The 22,659-nt window shown below is 31.8% G+C and overlaps 2 protein-coding genes and 1 pseudogene across 2 annotated transcripts; all 3 read right to left on the bottom strand.

Moving 5' to 3' along the window:
• Window positions 1-670: 670 nt before the first annotated feature.
• On the bottom strand, window positions 671-3,535 carry LOC134723412 (complement C1q tumor necrosis factor-related protein 3-like). Its single transcript, XM_063587028.1, has 2 exons — window positions 3,368-3,535; window positions 671-1,098 (listed from the first exon to the last, which is right to left on the bottom strand). The coding sequence occupies exons 1-2, from the start codon at window positions 3,486-3,488 to the stop codon at window positions 686-688; spliced, it is 534 nt and encodes a 177-aa protein (XP_063443098.1). The 5' UTR covers window positions 3,489-3,535; the 3' UTR covers window positions 671-685.
• Window positions 3,536-8,895: 5,360 nt separating this feature from the next.
• LOC134723411 (complement C1q tumor necrosis factor-related protein 3-like) lies at window positions 8,896-12,265 on the bottom strand. Its single transcript, XM_063587026.1, has 2 exons — window positions 12,142-12,265; window positions 8,896-9,361 (listed from the first exon to the last, which is right to left on the bottom strand). Exons 1-2 carry the CDS (start codon window positions 12,254-12,256, stop codon window positions 8,949-8,951), a joined length of 528 nt encoding a protein of 175 aa, XP_063443096.1. The 5' UTR covers window positions 12,257-12,265; the 3' UTR covers window positions 8,896-8,948.
• A 3,554-nt stretch (window positions 12,266-15,819) lies between these two features.
• LOC134723410 (complement C1q tumor necrosis factor-related protein 3-like) lies at window positions 15,820-17,888 on the bottom strand (annotated as a pseudogene).
• Between the last annotated feature and the right edge of the window lie 4,771 nt (window positions 17,889-22,659).

Raw genomic sequence — 22,659 nt, 5'->3', positions numbered from 1 at the left:
GTCATGTTAAGATTTTGGGAGCAAATAATTTCATTAAAGGTTCTAATGTATTCTGGAGGAACATTAATACACTTTCGAAACCGAAAATTGTAGTACAAATCTATCTTTAATAAGCATGCTATAACGTAGTTCTCAACGTTCAAAGGGAGACAATAATATAGAGTTGTAAGGATATCACTTTCAAAAGTTAGTTACTAATTTAAGCCGAAATCGACAGATTCAATATATTGCACAATGGATGGATGTTTCACTAGTAACTTCATACACGACTTAGATATTCTCATTTTTTCGGACCATGGAAATATATTTTTGAAAGTAACGTCTGTTTTGGCTTGATTCTTCAAATAACTCTCTATCCTCGTGATTAACTGATTATGGTACAAATCTATTACTTTCATTGAGGCAAGATCAAAATGAAAAGGAGAATGCCAGCACTTTTCTAACGTCAGCTCATAATGAGGAAGTTGCAGAGTTTGGCTCCATGGTGCTATCTAGGTCATATTAACGCGAAAACTGAAATTAAAGTTTATATGTAACATTTCTTGATAAAATGAACGATCAAGCAATCAGTCGTATGCAGATCAATAAATGTACGTATAACGCCACAATGCAGAGGAATTTCTTATTTGTATGATATTTTGTTAAAATCAAAGAACAATGTCAGAAATTTGAATATAAATGAATATTAGCTCGTGAAATCTCCACTCCTTATCAATGACCCTGAAAATTGATTGTACGGCTCGACTGCCCATAACATTTTTCCTGCAGTTCCCTGTACCCAGACCTCATCACCTTTTACGAGTTTGAGGTAAACTGTTTGTGATGTGACTTCGTGTCTAGTTTCACCTTTTGTGTAAAGTCTGACTATCTCCTTGCCATTATGATAAAGGCGGGCCCAAATAGTGTTAGTGTTGTGACCCATTAAGCTAAATGAGAGGCTGTAGATACCGTTAGTTGGTGCACGGAATATACCAGAAGTAGAACTGTATCCCTTCCCAACATTCGTCACAATATTGTCATACTTAATTGGATCATTTGTCAGTGCATTTCCATTCGTTGCTATTGCCGTAAAAGCCACAAATTCATCTCTAATTGTGTCTGCAAAAGAAAATCAAAACACAGTTTCAGTTACTAGGATCTAACAAAAAATCCATTATGATATTAGTCTAATAATTTAGTACGAACACACACGTAATTCGTCTACACACAACTTGTCAGTGGAGCTCGAATAAAAAAAACCACAACAGTTGAGAGGTCAAATCAAGTAAAAGAATATGAAGGACATTAAAAAGCAAAAGTTCAAAAATTGAGGAAACAAACCTTAGTTGGCAATCATACTACATCTTCTTTTTTTTATATTAAGTGATTTGAATGATATTAATATTTTATGAACTGTTAACATACAGATAACTATCGTTTTATGAATAGTTCAAATTATCATAAGTGCTGACTACAGTTAGTTAAATCGACACTTATTGAGAAAGAGTGTCGGACATTTATTTTTAGTTCTGAACTGTTACTGTATCAATAAATGGAAGAAAATTTGGGCTTGTCAGTGAGTATTTTTTTTAATAATTTTATAATATTCTTTTTTTAATTCCAACAGGTATTCATAACAATCAATCAAGCTTTTAAATCAAAACATACGTTAATAATAGTTTTTATCACCGATAAGTTATGGTAAATACAAATAAAATCAACTTAATATTCTGTTATCAAACAATGTAGTATTATTAGCTTAGTGTATTTGGCATTGATTACTCTTTTGTCGACGAAACGCGGATAGAAAAATGAAAAATATAAAAAAAAAGGAATGGTTGGAAACGAATTCATCATCCATACCAAGGTGGAATTTTTGTATTTACACCAGACGCGCGTTTCGTCTACAAAATATTCATCGCCCGAATCCCGAAAATTTGATTAGCCAAATAAAGTACGAAGTGTAAGAGCATTAAAATATTTTTTTATTATTTATGGTTGTTTCTTTACCATTAACTACATGCTAAGTGATTGATATCGTCACATTTGTTTAATGCTATCGTCAATGCTTAGAGACTCCTTGCTAATCTATACAAGTATATATTGCGTGGTCCTTATGTGTTGTCTGGTATCGATACATTACCATAACACCTATAATTCTATATTCGACGTCTTATCAGCGAGTGAAGGCATGTAGTCTCCATTCATTAACAGTCTTCAAAACTGAGAACAGGGGAGCAATTGATTTTATTGGTCTTGCGTGTGTGTATTTTTTATTTTATTGTCATGTTATGATATAGCATATTAATCTATTGCAATAAAAAATCATAATATCTAATAAGATTCGTAGATTTAGCTAACAAAGTCCTTATATTTGTATATAGTAACATTCATTTATAGTGGGAAATTGTTTAAACAATGAATCAGCTACAATTAAAATTTGCTTTCCAGTCCCTTTCTGTGATCACAAAGAGATAACTCTGGCTCATTTCCCAATCAATCTATCATGAAAGGAAGATAATTAATGCGATTTTCATTCATAGTCTATTTCAAAAATTATAAACAGTTCTTTATATTGGTATGTAAAAATTTTAAACGTTTCAAATTTATGAAATTATATTCGTATATAAATTGTTTTGATACATCAATAACAAGAACTAAAATATATTGCATTGATTAATTTTGTTATTATTCCAAATTATATCAGAAACCTTAACATAATAATAAAAAAAAATAACCTGTTAAGGGGAGACAATACTCGTATAACTTTTTCGAATTGGCACATAATACCACGGAATGTCACTCTTTCATACAAATGGCACATCCATATAATTAATTAACTGTGCAATCGTGCTCTACCTTCAATGATGATTCTGAATTATAAATATAACCAAAAGTTGTTAATCTATAGATAGTGAAGACTAATGAAAGCTAACCCACTGTAAACATATTTCTTTGCACTTTTTAAAACTTCCTCAGAAAAATTCTCGAGCCACTTGACTTTCATAGCTCAAAATAAACGTTTTTACAGAATATTTGAATAAAGTAGTTACAGATTATTCGCTTCTCAAAGTGTAAGACGCAATAAAAATCGTATGCTTGCACAATCTTACCGAAATACGGATTTAATTAAGTCCTGAACATTTTGACATTTCTTCGTATATTTTTTTTTTTTATCGAAAACCGGTTTTAAACAAATCACAAGTACGTATTAAGATCCGACTAAATACCTATTTCCCGATATGGTCAGGTAAAATTGCTAATTGATACCATTCTATTCAATTTGTTTTATTGTCATATTCTTTTGCAGCCTTTGACATTATCATGGTAATAATTTGAAAGAGCAAAGTTATCTTCTAGTCTATTTAATATTAAAAATATACTATACCTTGTGTTTCACAACGACAACTAGTTGTTTTAGACACTTCACACACATCTGCATTTACCAAAGCTACGACGACCAACAAACAGACTTGCACAGATATCATGTTGTTCAATATACAGAACATTTAATATCCATTGACACACAACAACTTTGACAGAAACAATAAAGTATACATATATATATATGAAGTATGACTCGTAAAGTCCTTGATCATCGAACTATGCAGGAAAAACGAGCTTAGTTAATACGTATATGGTTTCCCACAACATCCAGTGTATTTTCCAACGCAATTGTTAACTACGCTTCAATTTTTTGTTGTTGTAATATTTACTTGTACATATGTAGTTCATATAAACCTTTAGAGATGTAAATAGCACGTAATGAATTTCTTGCGTCCGAACTTCCTTGATAAAGGTACAAGTTAATACAATCTGGACTCATGCAGAATTGTTAAATGTGATGGCAATTTAACGTTAAAAACGAGTTGAAATATTTATTCAAAATTTCTATTTAACAAGCCCAGTAGTCAGCACCTTTTGTGCTGACATGAATTGTCATTGATATGGTTATAGCTATAAATTTACTGTTTCAAAATTTAAAATTTTTTGAAATACTAAGGCTTTTCTACCTCAGGCATAGATTACCTTAGCTGTATTTGGCAACACTTTTAGGAATTTTGGTCCTCAAAGCTCTTCAACTCCGTACTTTTTTTGGCCTTTTTAACTTTTTGGGATTCGAGCGTCACTGATGAGTCTTTTGTAGACGAAACGCGCGTCTGGCGTATATACAAATTTTAGTCCTGGTATCTATGATGAGTTTATTTACACATTGGTTTCAGAGACAATAGATTTGAGGGAGGACATTTCCAACAAATGTTTAATGTTCAAAGAAACATTTGTTGCAGAAATTGTTGTGTACATATTTGAAAATTAGTAACAAGATCCTAAAATGAGGCTATAAGACTTTGATTTTGCAGTTTTGAATTAATTCTAAAAAAAATTAAGCCTTAGTGAAACCAAGTTGGACAAAATTAAAAACTGTGATATGTGTCAGACTAATGTTGTATATAAAAAAGAAGATGTGGTATGATTGCCAATGAGGCAACGATCCACAAAAGACCAAAATGACACAAACATTAACAACTATAGGTTACCGTACGGCCTTCAACAATGAGCAAAGCCCATACCGCACAGTCAGCTATAAAAGGCCCCGATATGCACATTTAAAGGATGCTTATTTTTGAAGATTTATTATTGTTATATCAAAGGGTCAACTAAACATAAACTTTGTATATGTGATCAATGTGCTTGCTTATTTAGACATGTTTATTTTGGAATATTTTTACTTTGCCGTCTTATTTTTCATATTACGAAGTATAGCAGTGTCTGGAAATGGAGCATATATCTCCCATTGATATTTTTGGGCTTGTTTTTCCTATTATGATTTTCTTTATAGATGGATGCTGTTCACAATGAACCAAGGGTTAAACGTGTTTAAGATGAAGGCATCCCTTCGTAAATATTACAATTACAAATATTATAATAAGGATGTTCTTATCCCAAGCATAAACACATAGCCGTATTTGACACAACCTTTTTCAACTTTTGATCTTCAGTGCTTTTTTTCACTTTCGATCTTTTATATCTGGGTGTCACTGGTGAGTCTTGTGTGGACGAGGCGAGTTTTTGGCGTATTGAATTTTAAACCTGATGCCTTTTGTTATCTACTAATCATGTGTTTCTTTGTCCAATACGTTCTCCTATTTTTGTATTGTAGTCCTGTAATATTGTATTGTCATTTCAATGTTATATTTAACATTGTCATTAAAGTACGAGGTTTGGCATGCCATAAAACCAGGTTCAACCCACGATTTTTATCTTTAAAAATGTCCTGTACCAAGCCAGGAAAATGGCCATTGTTATACCATAGTTCGTATCTGTGTGTGTGACATTTTAACGTTATGTTTCCGTTGTGTCGTTTGTTTTCTCTTATATTTGAGTGTGAATTCACATTACTATAAGACGTGTCACGGTACGTTTCTATCTCAAATTCATGTATTTGGTTTTGATGTTATACCGTATAGCGGGTTATTTTCGCGGGGTGTACATTTTCGCTTATTTTCGCGGATAAAAGAAAATCGCCAAAATAATTTCCGCCAAATTAAAGGTGTACATGCAAAGGTATTAATAAAAGTTTTCATCCGCCAAAATAATAACCGCTAAAATATTTCGTATACCTTGTTTAATGAAAATCGCGAAATTTTACACCCGCGAAAATATTTGTTATTCTCATCGGATTTTGTCTTATGCTTAGTCCGTTTCTGTGTGTGTTACATTTTAATGTTGTGTCGTTGTTCTCCTATTATATTTAATGCGTTTCCCTCAGTTTTAGTTTGTTACCCAAATTTTGTTTTTTGTCCATAGATTTACGAGATTTGAACAGCGGTTTACTACTGTTGCCTTTATTTACAGACACCACCACGAGATGGTAGGTTGTTATGGAATACCGGTATCTGTTTCATAACAACATTACGTCCCCTTTTTTCTCAAAATTATACCTATCGTATTAGACTGATCACCGAGTACCTGAGACAACTCTAGATTGTGGTGGTGTTCGTTTTATTCAGATTTGAGTTTTCTATATTAAGTTTGTGTACTGTTGTTTGTATTTTTTTTGTTTTTAATTCTATATGGCAATATAAAAAAAAATAGCGTTAAAATGACAACACTGCGTGACAGAAATACAACGCAAACACTTATTACAATGTTACCAGGTTTAGCGCTATAAAACCAGGTTTAATCCACCATTTTCTACATTTGAAAATGCCTGTACCAAGTCAGGAATATGACAGTTTTTGTCCATTCGCTTTTGATGGGTTTTGTCATTTAATTTTGCCATGTGATTATGGACTTTCTGATTAGATTTTTCTCTGAGTTCAGTATTTTTGTGATTTGACTTTTCACAAAGAAACACACACATAAATAATATAAAAGTTGTTACTAATAAAGTGAAATTGACGTCACACTTACCTCCGAAACATCCTTCTTTAAAGAAACTATTTTCAAACGCACCTCTTTAGCATTGGTTAAATTACATGAAAGGAGAAGTCAGAGTTGACCATATCTCTTTAAGCCAGTCAGTTCATTAGTTTTTATATTGAAAATGTATAATGAAGGAACGGCAATACACTTTCAAAATAAAAAAAAATGTAGTACAAGTCTAGCTTTATTGTGCATACAAAAGATTAGTTCTCATCGTTCAGAGTTAAAAATCTTGTTGTGACGTCATTCTATTGTTGTACCCTTTCTTTTTCAGTGATTGGACTATCATTTAAAAAACCATTATGCTACCTTTAATTGTCCAAAATTTCCTTAATAATAGCCCTTCTCTTTCTTAAAGATATTGTAACTGATTCTAACATTAACTGATTCTAACAGTCCAATCACTGAAAAAACTCAATTTCGCCAGTTGTTTTCATCATGGAAAAAAATACAAAAAGGACAAAAGACAATAAGCCAAAAAACATTTTATAAAAGTCACCTTTCAATGCAATAATTTTGTCACTCATTAAAACGGTTTATTGAGAGAAAAATCTCTTCAAATTGATTCTAACATTACCAATACTTATATCACAGGTATTTTTCACTTGTTTTGGGTTGCGTCCTTTAACACGAATTCAATTGTTTGATACTGGTCGTTGCAAGTCTTGTTTTTGTTGCGTTTGTGTATTTTTTTTCAAAAGATTTATCCTCGTCCGTCTTTGGTTACCACAACTGACCTTTGGTGTTGCTCTTAGTCTTTCTAACATCAATTTCAGCTACAAGTAAAATACTAAAAACCTAAATAAAGTGATGCTTTTAACGTTTGATAGATCATGCCGCAATACAGGGACCATTAACAACCTAAATCCCCCCTTTTTCCAAAGTGCAAAACTAGAACTTGCTTCATGAACTAGGGGAGTACAATAGTTTTGATATTTTTTAGGGTTCGGTGTTGAATTACTAATTGTTGTTTTTTTCAAGTGTGATATTATCGCTTGAATAGAAATACAATGCAACACTTAGCTTATGAACGACGATGAATATGGGAAGCAGAATAAAGGCAGACGTTACCAAATGTTATCATTTTAAAAAAAAATCAATCGTGTGTCTGATTAGCACTTTGTTTGTTTTGATCGTTTAATGTTATAAAAGAAAACAAGAAAGAGATTTTTTTTGCAAAAAGAATTGAGAGATAAAATTATATTTCGGTAACATTAAAAATAAACCATGGACACCAATACATAAATATACGAAAAAAACAGCGAAACAACGACCTTGCATAAAAATAAAATAAACAGAAAGGGGAGGGATATTCAGGCGGAACCGTTTTGGTAAACAATAACAGTCTCCGATGAACAACATTTTTTTAAGAATGATTGCACGTTGTAATCTCTTAAGTTGTTCATATTAATTGTATATTTGAAATAAGATCGACTTCGTGCACTCGAAATGGTTCAACGTGAACCTGTCTTCAGATGTTCTTTCATCTGGTGAGAAATAAAACCCAAGAAGAAACTACAAACTAGAAGGGGGGAACTTGATTTTGAAATATAATATGTATAAAATCTGCCAGTTTGAAACAACACTATCACAAAAACAACTTCACATTCTTCGTTTTTTGCATTAAGAATACACTTTCACCGTTTTAATCCATTTTGAAACACAAAACAAAGGTATTCATTGAGTCTTTAAGCACGCAAAAATCATGATACGCATTCGCTATGTCTTATTCTTCAGGTAACAATGCATGTTGTTAGCCTTCAGTTGTACTTTCTTTTTTGTCTATTGTTTAAGTTGAGATATTGTTAAAAAGGGCTAACATGTAGGATTAATTTTAATGTAAAGAAAGTTTATTTACAAAATAATTTTCACACTTGATGAAAATAAATCTCAGATCTGTTCCTAGTGTATTTTTGTTGTTGGGATGTATAAATATCCGACCACGTCGTATTTTTGTCCATCTGATGAGCTAAGCCTTTTTCAACTGATTTTTATAGTCTTATGTTGTACTGTTATACCACTGTCCCAGGTTAGGTGGAGGATCGGTAACATGTTCAACCCCGCCACATTATGTATGTTTGTGCCTGTCCTAAGTCATGAGCCTGTAATTCAGTAGTTGTCGTTTGTTTATGAGTTACATATTTGTTTTTCGTTCATTTTTGAAAATAAATAAGGCCGTTAGTTTTCTCCTTAAAATTGTTTTACATTGTCATTTCCGGGCCTTTTATAGCTGACTATGCGTTATTGGCTTTGTTCATTGATGAAGGCCGTACGGTGACATAAAGTTGTTAGTTTCTGTGTCATAGTCTATTGTGGAGAGTTGTCTCATTGGCAATCATACCACATCTCCTTTTTTATATATGAATAAGGCATTAGGCTCCTGGCTAGGAATTGTTATCGGGATTAAACATGAACTGTGATATATCAATCTTTTCATTACATCTACTAGCAAATGTAAATAAGCAAGAACACATAAATACGAACAAAAAAAATATTTATTAAAATCAAAGAGCAATGTCAGTCATTTCAAATATACATGCATCTTAGCTCGCGAAGTCTCCACTCCTTATCAATGCCCCTGAAAACTGGTTGTACGGCTCAGAAGCCCATAACTTCTTTCCAGCAGTTCCCTGTACCCAGACCTCATCACCTTTAACTAGTTTGAGGAAAACTGTGTGTGATGTGACTTCGTGTCTGTTACCACCTCTTGTGTATAGCCTGATTATCTCCTTGCCATTATGATAAAGGTTTGCATAAATTGCGTCAGTATGGTATCCCATTAAGCTAAACGAAATGCTGTAGATTCCGGTGATTGGTGCACGGAATATACCAGAAGTAGAACTGTACGCTTTCCCAATATTCGTAACAATATTATCATATTTTATTGGGTCATTTGTCAATGCATTTTTATTAGTTGTTAGTGCCGTGAAAGCCACAAATTCGTCCTGAGGTTTATCTGAAAATGAGAAATTCCGGTTAAGATTTGAAAAATCGTTTAGGCATTTTTAATAACACAAGCGTGTTTCAAATATACAAGGTTCATCGAAAGAGCTGAAATCTAAACTCAGCTGTGAGGACAATTCATGTACGAAATTAACGAATATTGTATTGCAAATGTTTAAAAAATCTCGGTTAAAGCTGTCTTCTTTGTTAGATGGCATAACATTAGGGATTCGAAAGATATTTATAAACTGTAAATTTACAGATATTGACCATATCAGTCATAGTTCATGTCAGCACATGACACACACCACATTAGTTCTGGTTACTGTTGGTAAAAAACACTCAAAGTTTTATGTTAAGTTACCACTTCGATTTTTGATTTCTTTTTATAGGAGTTGAAAAGAGGTAGATCTTTTGTGTGTACGCTTTTTTTTTCATGAATTAAATAAATATGTATAACATTTTTTTTAATCAACAGGTAAGCATACCAGTAGACTTAATAAAAATTATCACCGATCAGTTATTATAAACACAAATGAACTTAATTCAATGTTTTGTATTCGTATTGGACACTTTGGGTCAATTACATTGGAATGTAATTAGTTAAATTACATTACATTGCAAAAATTTTCAATTACATCAATTACACATTACAGTGTTTTTGAAATGTAATTAATTAAATTACAATTACTTTACTAAAGTAATTAATTAAATTACACATTACATTTCGTCATGGTATTTTTTAACAATGTCAGACTTTGGGTCAATTACATTGGAATGTAATTAGTTAAATTACACATTACATTGCAAAAATTATCAATTACATCAATTACACATTACAGTTTTTTTGAAATGTAATTAATTAAATTACAATTACTTTACTAAAGTAATTAATTAAATTACACATTACATTTCGTCATGGTATTTTTTAACAATGTTATACATGTATAAATAATGTATGTGTAAAATATTCATGTAAGCATAGTTTAAGAGTTGCATTTGATAATCATTAACTATGTTAATGTTTTGTCATTTAGTCAGAATCTCTCAGGTCTGAACACTTTGACATATATTATAAATAGCTTTTCGACAGGAGCTAATGTGGCAGATATTGCTTTATCAGAACATGGAAATTCTACGATCAGAAGATCATCATATTGAAAGGCGGGGGAATTGGTTCCTATTAACTTGCCAATACATCAAGGGGTATTTTGACATCTCAGAAATAAAGTCATTTTTAAAACATAAACATAATATAGATAAACATATTATACATAAATCATAAATATTTTTTTTACATTAAACATATCAAAAAGTGTGAAGTGACAATATTGAAAATAAGTTTTAGTACAAATAATGTATGTTTAATGTTTAACTATTGCTAATTAGATAAAAATACATGTAACAGTGGCATTGCCCCTGAACATTTTAATCTGATTAATTGCTGTTTGTTTTTACAGCTGTTAATTTTTATTTCTATGATCCTTTTGTGTATACTAGTTTGACAAAATGATTGTGTGCAGTGATTTTAAATTCTAAATGAACTGTCTAAGAAAGATTTTTCACACTGACACTTTTTTTTGTTTAACAAGGTGATTAACTTATCAATCTATTTAGTTAAAAGATTTTTCTTAAAAACTGAACACTAGCATATGGTTCTCACATTTTTTTAAACTTATAATTAAATGATAATTATTAAAAAAAAAACATCTGTAGCTCAAATGAATATTAATAAACATTGTAACTTTAGTATAAATTATAGACTTCATATATTAAAAAGTATGTGATATCAATATTTGAAAAACAAGTATTATTTTACAATTTATATTATTAAACACAAATCCTTATCTTTAACACCATAAAAGTATATGTAATTGAAATGTAATTCAAAAGTAATGAGCGTTACATGCTTTTTTCAATGTTATTAATTAAATTACCATTACATGTAATTAAAAAAATGCTCAATTACACTTTACATTCAATTACATGAAAAATTGTAATGCATTACACTTAAATTACTATTACATTTTCAATTACCCCATCCCTGCCCTCTGTATATGACATAACTCAAGTTCAACTTATTTTCATCTATATTTGCCACTACTCAAGCCATGAAGTTGATCAAAATCAAACGTTTTCATGAAAAGTTTGGTCGGAAAAAACCATGAATTAGAAAACTTGGTCAAATTATCTGTTGTCACTAAATTGTTAAATTATAGGTTCATGAAAACCCTTATTTCAACATAATGACTGCATTTCATTTTAACGTTTTTTCAAAGATGAAGAGATAGGGGATACTGGTTGCTACGAAGAAGACAACAGTAATACATTCATTACTTAAAGAAAAAACACTTCTCAGTGAGGACAGGGTAGGATTTTGGAAAAGACAAAAAGAGGTTGAATATGTTTGCTGATCGAGATAAATGCGACATTTGTATTGCTTTGCAATAAAAAAAATATCTCCCTGGAACTCATACCATGTTTCCGGCCAATTTTCCCTTTTGGTTTTGTTCAATAGACGAACATTGTATCATTCTTAAACTTCGCTATATTCATTATGATAGGCTTATTATAGTTAAAGTCCATCTTTAATAGTTTCAGAAGAAATATTATGAAATTCTATTTCATCAAAGTCCACGTTTTTATTAAAGTTTTCCAAGACGGTTGTCACTATAAAAAAAATCCATCTAAAACGTTGATAGCGAAACTATCATTCTGCTTTTTGAAACGTGAATATATGTACGAATTACTATAAAACAATAATGTTTTGCCATACTAGAACTATTTACTTACCGTTTAAATTTCTTGATACTTCACAGCAGCAGCCATTTAACTTGGTGACTTCACAAACCCTAGCTTGAAAAAAACTAAAGGAAATCAAGATCGAAAATAGAAATTTGACATACATTGTGTTCAAACAAATTTCACTGAGCTATGAAAATATACCCAAGTTAATGCACGTTTATATTATGCATATGTGGTAACAGATTGTCACTCTGAATGATTTGATTGGTGCAAACTTCTTTGGACATTCCGTAAATGTGTCATCACATGTATTTGTTTTCATGGAAAGTAATATATATTAATGATTTAAATGTTAGTTTGATGAGAGGCATGTCGTCTGACACGCATTAAAAGAAAGATGTTTTTTAATGATTTTTTTATATTGTTTATTTACAATGTGTCGTAACAGTTCAGCTGATTTGATTCGTTACTACTGTCACTTGCTCTCCAACTCATACAGTTCTGACCCAATTACAATTTGTTTCATTAAATCAGACTGCTTCACAGGTCACAAATTTACACCAACGGCTAAAGAAAACCACAAATCAAGTCATTCCAGTGCATGGTGATAAAAAAAAGCATACTTACTTATAAGATTTAAAATGCACTTCATTAATGTAATAAAAGGTTTGCTAAATATTTTTTATTCATATTCGTACATATTTGAAGGATTCATTCGAAAGTTGAAACGTAGGTATTTTAAACTGCTAAAACAAATGTAAAAATAGAACTGGAAATTATTAATTTTCTATTAAATCTATAAAAAAACATTTTCATTTCAACTTAACAATTTGCATCTTCCAGTGTCTCAGAAGTCCCATACCATTTACTCTATCGTATGCAGTTTTATAATTCACGATACGCTCTCGTAGATTCACACTCTAACGGGACTGTGTTCTTTACATACACTCCTTGTACTCAGAGTATGAGGAAGACCGACCAAAATCAACACAACACAAGATGTCACCGACACCAATTGGTCGATAGGTACGATGTTTTGGTGTCTTAACTCATTTGCAACTTGTTTTCTCGGTCTAAGATCTATAGATATCAGTGTAGTTGTGATCTACAATTTAACCGATTGTGCCCTATAACCGATTGTGTCATTTGATTAAGTTTAAATTCGCATGGCGGGAGATGCATGTATAGCAGGATACGCTTTTAAAACTGTCAACCAAACCCGGTTTGGCTCAAGTTCATGTGATTTCCGGGGTTTATGTTTCTTCTTTTGATTTGTCTTTTTGAATCGATTTATGATATTTAAATATCAGTAAATTTATGTCGCCTTATTTACATCAGTTTTTCGATAGGTACGTTGTTTTCAATCATGAAACTTTTGTTTTTCGTCCATTTAATAATCCGCATTCTGAATCACGTTTAATGCTCTTTTAAAACGGTTTGAGAAAAAAAATAATGTTCACTGAAATTGTGTCATAATATATTACGAGTAATAGAGCTCATTGTTGAATAACCTTTACCAAGTCAGGTATCCAGACGACCAAAGTGGAGAACTACCTTTTCATGCAAATGTCTGAAATTTGACAAAACGACATACAAATCAACGTTCGGTCTGCTAAAGGCATATTTTGAGACATATTCGGATAAATTACAATATTTTACGTTGTTCAGTGAATTATATTTACTATTTAAACTGAACACCGTGAAGCTCGATTTCAGTTGTCTCTCTTTGAATCCAGTTTGATACTGTTCCTATATACCAAACATGAATCTAAAATAGATATAACTTATTTATTATGATATCTAAAAATATTGATTTGAAACAGAACCTTATCTGAACCTATCAGGTCTTCTTATTAATATGTTGAGCTTATACAATATGTACAACATTGTTCTTTCAAATCTGTATCGGGTCAACGAACGACTTACTGGTATTTATTGAATGTGTAAAAGTCTAGTGTTTCCATTTTCCCTAAAGTCTTATTATTATGTTTCTTCCAAATGGTAATAAAATAAAAGCTGAACCAAAACATCTTTATAGTCGTTTTGGATGACTAGAACGTATTCACGTCCAGTCATTTCCAAATCGCAGTCTAAATTTCCGTTTGCCGTCCTACATCCTGATTGTTTTTTGTTTATTAATTAATTCAAAGATTAACGCGAAATGAAAATAATTTTTGTTTTAGACGTCGATCCGGATTGTCATTATCCCCGCCATTTTGTTTGCATTAGTTACGAAAAGAAGTTCAGTCAACGTCTTCTATCGAAAAATAAATAAAATCAAGAACAACTACCGGAAGTCATCTCAACCAATTATATCAACGTATTCCCTAATATGCAAATCACATGAGACTTATTCATTGTTAACTTATCATTGTAGTGTATACATACAAAAATATTAACAAACGAATGTGAATGCTCCGGACTAACGCAATTTATTTAGTGTTATTTCATTCTTTAGCATAACACCATGAATTGACCATGATGACTTAACTAGATTAATTAACATTTTTAAAAGACCTATCCTGCAAATCTCAACGATATGAATATTTCATATTAGTGTCTGAATGTAAGTGTTAAAAAGCTGCCATTATTCCTCATATTAAAGGGAGGTTTATTGTGTAATTATCACGTATTTAAAATAAAAACGAATAATAATGAATCCACAGTATGTGTCATTATAATGGAGATAACTGTAATTGGTTTTAAATTCATATGGAACTTCAAGTTGTTGCATCTGTTTTTATTACTTAATGTTTAGTTTTTATTATAAAACTTATAAACATAAACTTTTTTCTGAAAAAAAATCTTTGTTTTGTCCAAATTTAGGAGAAATCTACTTTTTATTTGTTTGCTTCCAGTCTATAATTTGCCGACATGTTTTCTGTATGCAGTTACCTCAGCATGAATTCTCGTAAAAATTGGGAATTCACAATACGCAAGTGCGAAGGGGGAATTCAAATTCGCAGAGAGAGTCAACAAACGTAAATTTCGCTATGCAATCTGTATAAACTTTCTATATATTATTGGTATATACGTGCTTACCTGTTTCTGGGTTGTTATAAAGTTAATATTATATCTTGCAGATTTTCTCCATCAGATAACCTCTGGTAATGAAAGACTTACACCAAAGATTTATAAATACTTCGAGTTCGTCTCAAATTTAGCCAAACCATGTTAAAACAGAAAATTTGTGTTAGAAAGTTTTTGCTCTACCTTCGGCGTGACTCCAATCCCTACATCTGAAACATCGTGGCAACACTGCATGCTCTGAGTTCCGTGTTATAAATGTATGAAAAATAGCCAGACTATTTTATGGTCAAATCGAAAATTAAAAAAAGGCAAGCAACAGTTTACAAATCAATACACATAAAACAGAAAGCAGTAGCGAAATACAAACTAAAAAAAAAAGGATTAGCTCGAGTGCGGTTGGCACACAACTCAACTAGCTACACCTGTCGTGTTGCTCATTTTTATAAAATATTATTACATTTTGTGATTAAAAATCCAGTTTGTTCTACGATATTTCCAAAAATTATCCATATTCTTAACTTCTTAAATTTAATGATAAACGTCGTTAAAATTGACAAAAATCTCACATGAATCAGAATAAATACGACCAATTGAATTCCCTTTAACTGCATTCTTTTAAATCTTGAAATATCTTGATGTGAAAAATATCACAATAAACAAATCATCGGGCATTGTACAACCTTTATATCTTGGTGCTTTTGTTCTATTTAATAATATTACTTGCAAAAAAGAAATTTGTTTAACAGTTTAATGTATTTAGTTCAATTAAAAGTTTCCGATCTTTATCAAAACACCTGAAAACAGATTATACGGTTCAGATGCCATCAACTTCTTTCCTTCTGTTCCTTTTGTATAAACTTCATCTCCTTTCTCGGGACTAAGGTAAACAGTATTCGATGCAACTTCGTGTCTGCCTCCTCCGTTTGTGTACAGCCTGGTAATCTCAGCATTATTCTTATAAAGAGACATATACACAGTGTTACTATGAAATCCCATCAACTAAAGGTAAAGCTGTACACACCCGAAACTGGAGCACGGAAAATACCGGACCTAGCACTGTATGCTTCTCCGACATTCGTGACAACCTTGTCGTAAATTATCGGACCATTCGGTAAAGCATCTCCATTTGTTGTTATGGCCGTGAAGGCCGCATATTCTTCCTCTACTTTATCTGTTAAATGAAATATAATATCTTCTTTTTAATGATTAACAAAAGATATTGGCCGATTTCAATAAGTCTGTTATGTACCTTTTAACAGATACATACAAAAAGTGAAAGGAAATGAAAATGATATCAATGTCACAAAAATGGTTTCACCATTGATTTTAATATGACTACGTGTCAACACTATGACAATGTTTTATTCAGTTGTTTAGGGATCATTACACGGTACTGACATGGTTTAAAAAAACATCTCAGTACAAATTGTACTATTATATATGATCTCATAGCTCTTAACTCTTAAGAGACTAAGGTTTAAACTCCATCAGGAAAAAAAAGACCTTAGATGGATTTGACTATCACTTTATCCGTTATGGTTTGTTAGCTTTTTTTGTAATACATACATAATTGGCTTTCAAACTGTCGGCTTTGAGTGTTTATGGTGAAGTCAAATCTAAAAAAGCGCTTCGGATGCATGCAACTTGTAAGGAGTTGTTTTCATTTTAAAACAGTGCGCCAATACCGTTGCTGGTGTACTATCAGTCCCCAAGGGTATATTCACCTCAGAAGTCGGTACTTCGGTCCTGGCACGATTTATATCAAAGCCTTATAAAATTGTCCAATTATAAATTTGGAAAATATTCAGAAACCAAAATAGTTTCACATATAGCTCTTCAAATGTATCGGTTCTCATAAAATTGAGAATGAAAATGGGGAATGTGTCAAAGAGACAACAACCCGACCAAATAAGAAACAACAGCAGAAGGTCACCAACAGGTCTTCAATGTAGCGAGAAATTCCCGCACCCGGAGGCGTCCTTCAGCTGGCCCCTAAACAAATATATACTAGTCCAGTGATAATGAACGCCATACTAATTCCCAAATTGTACACAAGAAACTAAAATTAAAATAATACAAGACTAACAAAGGCCAGAGGCTCCTGACTTGGGACAGGCGCAAAAATGCGGCGGGGTTAAACATGTTTGTGAGATCTCAACCCTCCCCCTATACCTCTAACCAATGTAGAAAAGTAAACGCATAACAATACGTCATTGGGTTTCAACTATTTGGCTTTGTGTGGCGTTCCTGATGTAGGTAAACAGAAAAACGCTACGGACGCAAGAAAAATTGTTTCCATTTTGCTTAAAAAATCGTCGTCTCAAATTATTTAAATAAATCATATATAAATAATAGGCATCTCTATTGCATAACGATTGGACGAGACTAACAGGCAAAACAACGGTCATAAGTGAACGAAATTTTTATTTTTTTACCTAAGCAAATATGTCGCTCTTAATACTACAGACAATCGTTAAGCGTGAAAGCTCAATTTAATGTTAAATTGTAATACCTATTCTGTATGTATACTCTAGTATAAAAAAAATATCATTTCGTAGTTTCATCAAAGTATATGTAAGATTTTGGATCAAATCCAAAACAATTGATTGTTGACTTTTTTTTAACATTTACTTACTTATTAAATCACATGATGCTTTACAGTAGTGCCTATTTAATTCGGTGTCTTCACAATCCCTTGCATAAGCAAAAACAAAAGAAAGAAATATAAAGAATAAAACTCTGACAGACATAGTAATCAAACAAAATATCACTGAGCTATGCAAATATATGCAAGTATATGCACGTTAATATAATGTAGTGCGATAACAGATTATAATTATTACTTACTTTATTGGTGGACACCTCTTGAAACATCCGATACATATATTGTACCAATATTATCACGTATATTTTTCTTTATTGATAGTAATATAATCATTTGATTTTTTTTACGTTTAGTCAGTAAAACATGTTTATATTGTTTATTTGCGTTACGTATGGGTTGAATTCTATACTACATTGAGTTGACTGTAAGTGACTCTCCACATATTGTACTTCATTCAAACTCTGACACAATTGCAATTTGTATTATAAAACCAGACTGCTTCACTGGTCATAAATTTACATAAACTGCTATAGAAAACACAGTCAAGTCATTTCAGTGCAAGGTGATAAAGATTAGCGGACAATTCAATTAAAGTTTTGGTTAGTTGACTAAAGAGTCTTTTTCTATTAAATGCGATGGAACAGTAAAAAATAATGCTTTGCATCAAGTTTCCCCTTAGAATATGTACAAAATGGTCTATCTCTATTATTCGTTATATCTGTAGTTTTGATACAATTGAAGTTTGAAAAGTTCGTACAAAAATGGCTACAGAAGGGTACATAAACCTTAACCGTTGGTGTCCTAAAACCGATTGTGACATTTTGATTGAGTGTAAATTCGCTTGACGGATGGTGCGTATATATCAGGAGAAGTTTACACTGTACACAAAACCAGTTCCGCTCATTTTTGGGGGTCATTCTTTTTTCTGTGTTTGTGTTTCTTTTCTTGATTTGTCAATTTAAACATCAGTATACTTATGTTGCCTTATTAACACTGGGTTTTCGATTGGTCGGTGCTGTTCAATCATATTTTTTTCTCTTAGTATTTGTCAACTGATTGTTCTTCGTCTTATTTAATTCTAATTCAAGCAAGCTTGATTCTCTTTCCAGACAGTTTGAAAATTTCTTTTTGAAATTAATTGTTAGTGACTGAAATTGTTGTGTCATTATTTGAGTTCTAGAGCTCAAGTTATTGGTCATAGTTGAATAATCTTTCCATGTCAGGTTACTAGATGGCCAAAATGAAGAATTAGAAAAAAACCAATAGATGAGTCCACGTTCAGTCTAATAGGGGCATATATTGAGGAGAGACACTAGGAACAAATTGCAATATCTACGTTGTTCTGTAAAATTATATTACGCTGCGATAAGCTTAATTCCAGTTATCTGTCTTTGGATCTAGATATGAGATATTTTTCTAGTATTTTTATTGATAAAATCTAATGTGAAATCTGTATTTAAAGGTGATATTATCTATGAAATAACCTTATTTCAAACTATCAGATCGATTTGTATTAGCTTGCACAACCATCTTTGGTTATGCATCTTTATTTTTATCAACAAACGGTCAACTGGGATTGATTGAATGTGTCGAAATTTTATGCTTTTTCTAAATTGAAGTAAAGTAAATTCATAAAAAAGACTACGAGAGATTCATTTGTTTGTTGTTCTAAGGGTGGATTTTATAAAAACGTTCAGTCATTTTCCAATGGAAGTTCAAATTTTCATGTACCGTCCATCCTCTCGATCGACCATCGAGTAACTTAGTATCGGAGTTAATTCGTACGAGATATCGATCAAAGAACATTTATGAAAGCTACGGAAGTATGAAACTAATAAAGTGTTGTTTTCATTTTTTATATAGCCTCAATGTGTCCATTTGACCGAAATGATTGAACTGATGAAACATTTATTGACTACCCGGCCAAGACATCCAGCTCACTATTTGAACGTCGTATTGTCTCGGATTACTGTCTGATGGCCAATGATAGAAGTATTACTTCAAACGAATAGAGAACTAGTGCGTTAATTGATAAAAGATACAATATCATACTTGGTTATGGTGACAGTATATGTTCCTATTATCCATATCATTGTTCTTTGCATATTTTCTATCCGCAGCAAAAATTAAAAGAAAAACATCGATATACATACTTCCGTTAGAGATATATTAATTTAGGAACAGAAATGTATGAACAAAAAAAAATGTTTTAAAAGTGATTAAAAATTATTAAAACACCTTTTTAAAGCCATCGCTCCCGACGCGCTCTTATGATTAAGATTGGTAAGGAACATTAAAAAATTGAAGGTCAGGATGTTTAAACACCTTTATGCGTTAAAAATTAAATCAGCAAAATATGTTTAAAACAACAAACTCCTTCAAATATTTATTATGCCTAGCAAGTCCGTACCGTAGCACAGACAAATGAGTCTATGATATCGTCGAGGTCTTACAGTACACCAGTAGTGGTATGGACTCAGTGATAGAAAAAAACCTCTTTATTTTATTTCGATTGAAGTATTTTCTAGATGACACTTTTTCAGTAACACTTATACACAATTGATTGAAAGACAATGATATGTTACCACGTGTGAAGCACTATATGAGAAAAGGGGCATAAAAGAATAACCAAATTCATTCAATGTCAACTTTGCCTTACGGAGGTAGAGCTTTTGTTTAATATCTTATCAATTTATTAGCGGACAATTCAATTAAAGTTTTGGTTAGTTGACTAAAGAGTCTTCAAAATTAAATCATTAGTTAATTATCATTAATTGACAATGTGTCCAAATCATCAAGTAATAAAATGACACCCACTCTATATGTAAAATTTATACTCAATTGTATCTTCTTCATACTCAGAAGACACAGCTGAACAGTCGAAAGCACTATTAAACTTTTGTATACTTAATGAGCGATAGGAGACATTACGTACAGTAGTGAATTGAGATGTTTAGTTTTACAACTTAAAAATAGAATATAGCGTTTAACTGTAAAAATGGTATGGAAATTGACATATATTTTATTAAGTTAGTATACGGTTACTCATCAAAGATACCACGTTTATAAATTAGTTAAGCCATAAGACTCGTTTCTTGTATGAATTTTTAGAAATATAATGATTTTCTTATCCCGGGCATAGATTACCTTAGTCGTATTTGGCACAAGTTTTTTGCAATTTTGGGTCTAAATACTCTTCAACTTTGAACTTGTTTGCCCTTACAACTATTTTGATAGAAGCGTCACTGGTGAGTCTTTTGAAGACGAAACGCTCGTCCGGCGTATACAATTATAAGTCTGGTACATTTGATAACTATCATACAAGTTGAAGTTTAAGCTAGCTATAAAATCAGGTTTTCGAAAAACTTCGGCACCAAGATTATTACAGTTGTTTTCTAACGGAACGGTAGTTGTCAGTTTATTTTCAATCTATGAGTTTGACTGTCCCTCTTTGATAAAGTATAATTTTCAGTTTTAACAGGCGTCCTTTTTTAATTTACCTTGAAGTGCGATATTTTGATATACTTTTTTTTATATACTATCATACCTGGATGAAGCAACATAAGGTATAACATATACAATGCACTAGATGGCTTTCATCCATTTTATGTATTATATTTTTACATGTTTTCTATATTTTGACGATAATAAGTTATCGTAGATTTATTAGAGAAGAGGGGCGAAAGATACCAGGGGAACAGTTTAACTCATAAATCGAAAACAAACTGACAACGCCATGGCTAAAAATGAAAAAGGCAAACAGACAAATAATAGTACACAAGAAGCAGTATGGAAAAGTAAAGACGGAACAACACGAACCTCACTGGAACCTAGGGTGGTCTCAGGTGCTCCGGAAGGGTAAGCAGATCATGAATAGAAGATTACTCAATATTATAGACCAGAATATGAAAAACAGTATTATTTTTTTCAAAATGAAGAGAAAAATTGGTAAAGAAAGAACTCAACAAGAAGCTGTAAACATATTTTAACTCATCACATATACCAGCTCCATAGCACTATTAGATTGAAGAACGACATAATAAGGAAAAACTCCAATTTTAAGAATCAATCCCCATGCATGAAAAGAATATGATCGGTGATGTCGTATCGATACTAAAATCAACTAGAAAACTGAAAAAAACACACTGTACAAACTTCATGAATTCATGGAACTTTTCTGGGTCTACCTTCATTAGGAACGCTCAGTCATATTTTGAAAGCCAGGAATGTTTAACAACCGAATGAACCGAATCAGTTGAAGAGTTTATGATCAAAATGAACATAGAATGATAACCAAATCCATCTAAGTGAAAGAGTTCAAACTTCTTTTTTTCTGAATATTTACAGACAATTTAAGATACTACGAGCATCACTAAAGAGACATGTATTATCGAAATGCGCATCTGATGCAAGAAAATTTGTACCGTTAATTTTATTAAGAAAGTTTGTTATAATTCCTGTTATTACCACAATACTGCACTGAAGTAAGAGCATATGTACAATAACATTATTGTCCTTTAGATCACCAAACTTATCATAATTATCTTGAATACTAGTTATTGATTTGTCCATTGTTGCACGACAGATATGGAGCAGAATCTGCTCACCCTTCCGGTACACCTGAGATCACTCCAAGGTTTTGATTAGGTTCGTGTTGCTTAGTCTTTAGTTTTCCATGTACTGTCTTGTTAAAATGATGTGTCTGTTTGTTTTAGCCATTGCGTTATCAGTTTATTTCCGATTTATTAGTTTGAATGTAGCTCTGGTATCTTTCGCCCCTCCTTTGTTGCCTATTCATACCTTTTTAGATAGGTATGGACCATGCTTCCTTGTTTATGTGTTTGTAAACTTTATAATTGGTGTTTACTGAATTATAAGTCTGGTACTATGATGAGTGTTTACAACCACTGGGGTACATGTCTTTAGGTAAA

The sequence above is a fragment of the Mytilus trossulus genome, chromosome 6 (assembly GCF_036588685.1).
Source record: "Mytilus trossulus isolate FHL-02 chromosome 6, PNRI_Mtr1.1.1.hap1, whole genome shotgun sequence".
NCBI classification, from domain to species: Eukaryota; Metazoa; Mollusca; class Bivalvia; order Mytilida; family Mytilidae; genus Mytilus; species Mytilus trossulus.
Note: the sequence above shows the minus strand (reverse complement) of the source record. Positions and strands in the feature narration are given on the sequence as shown.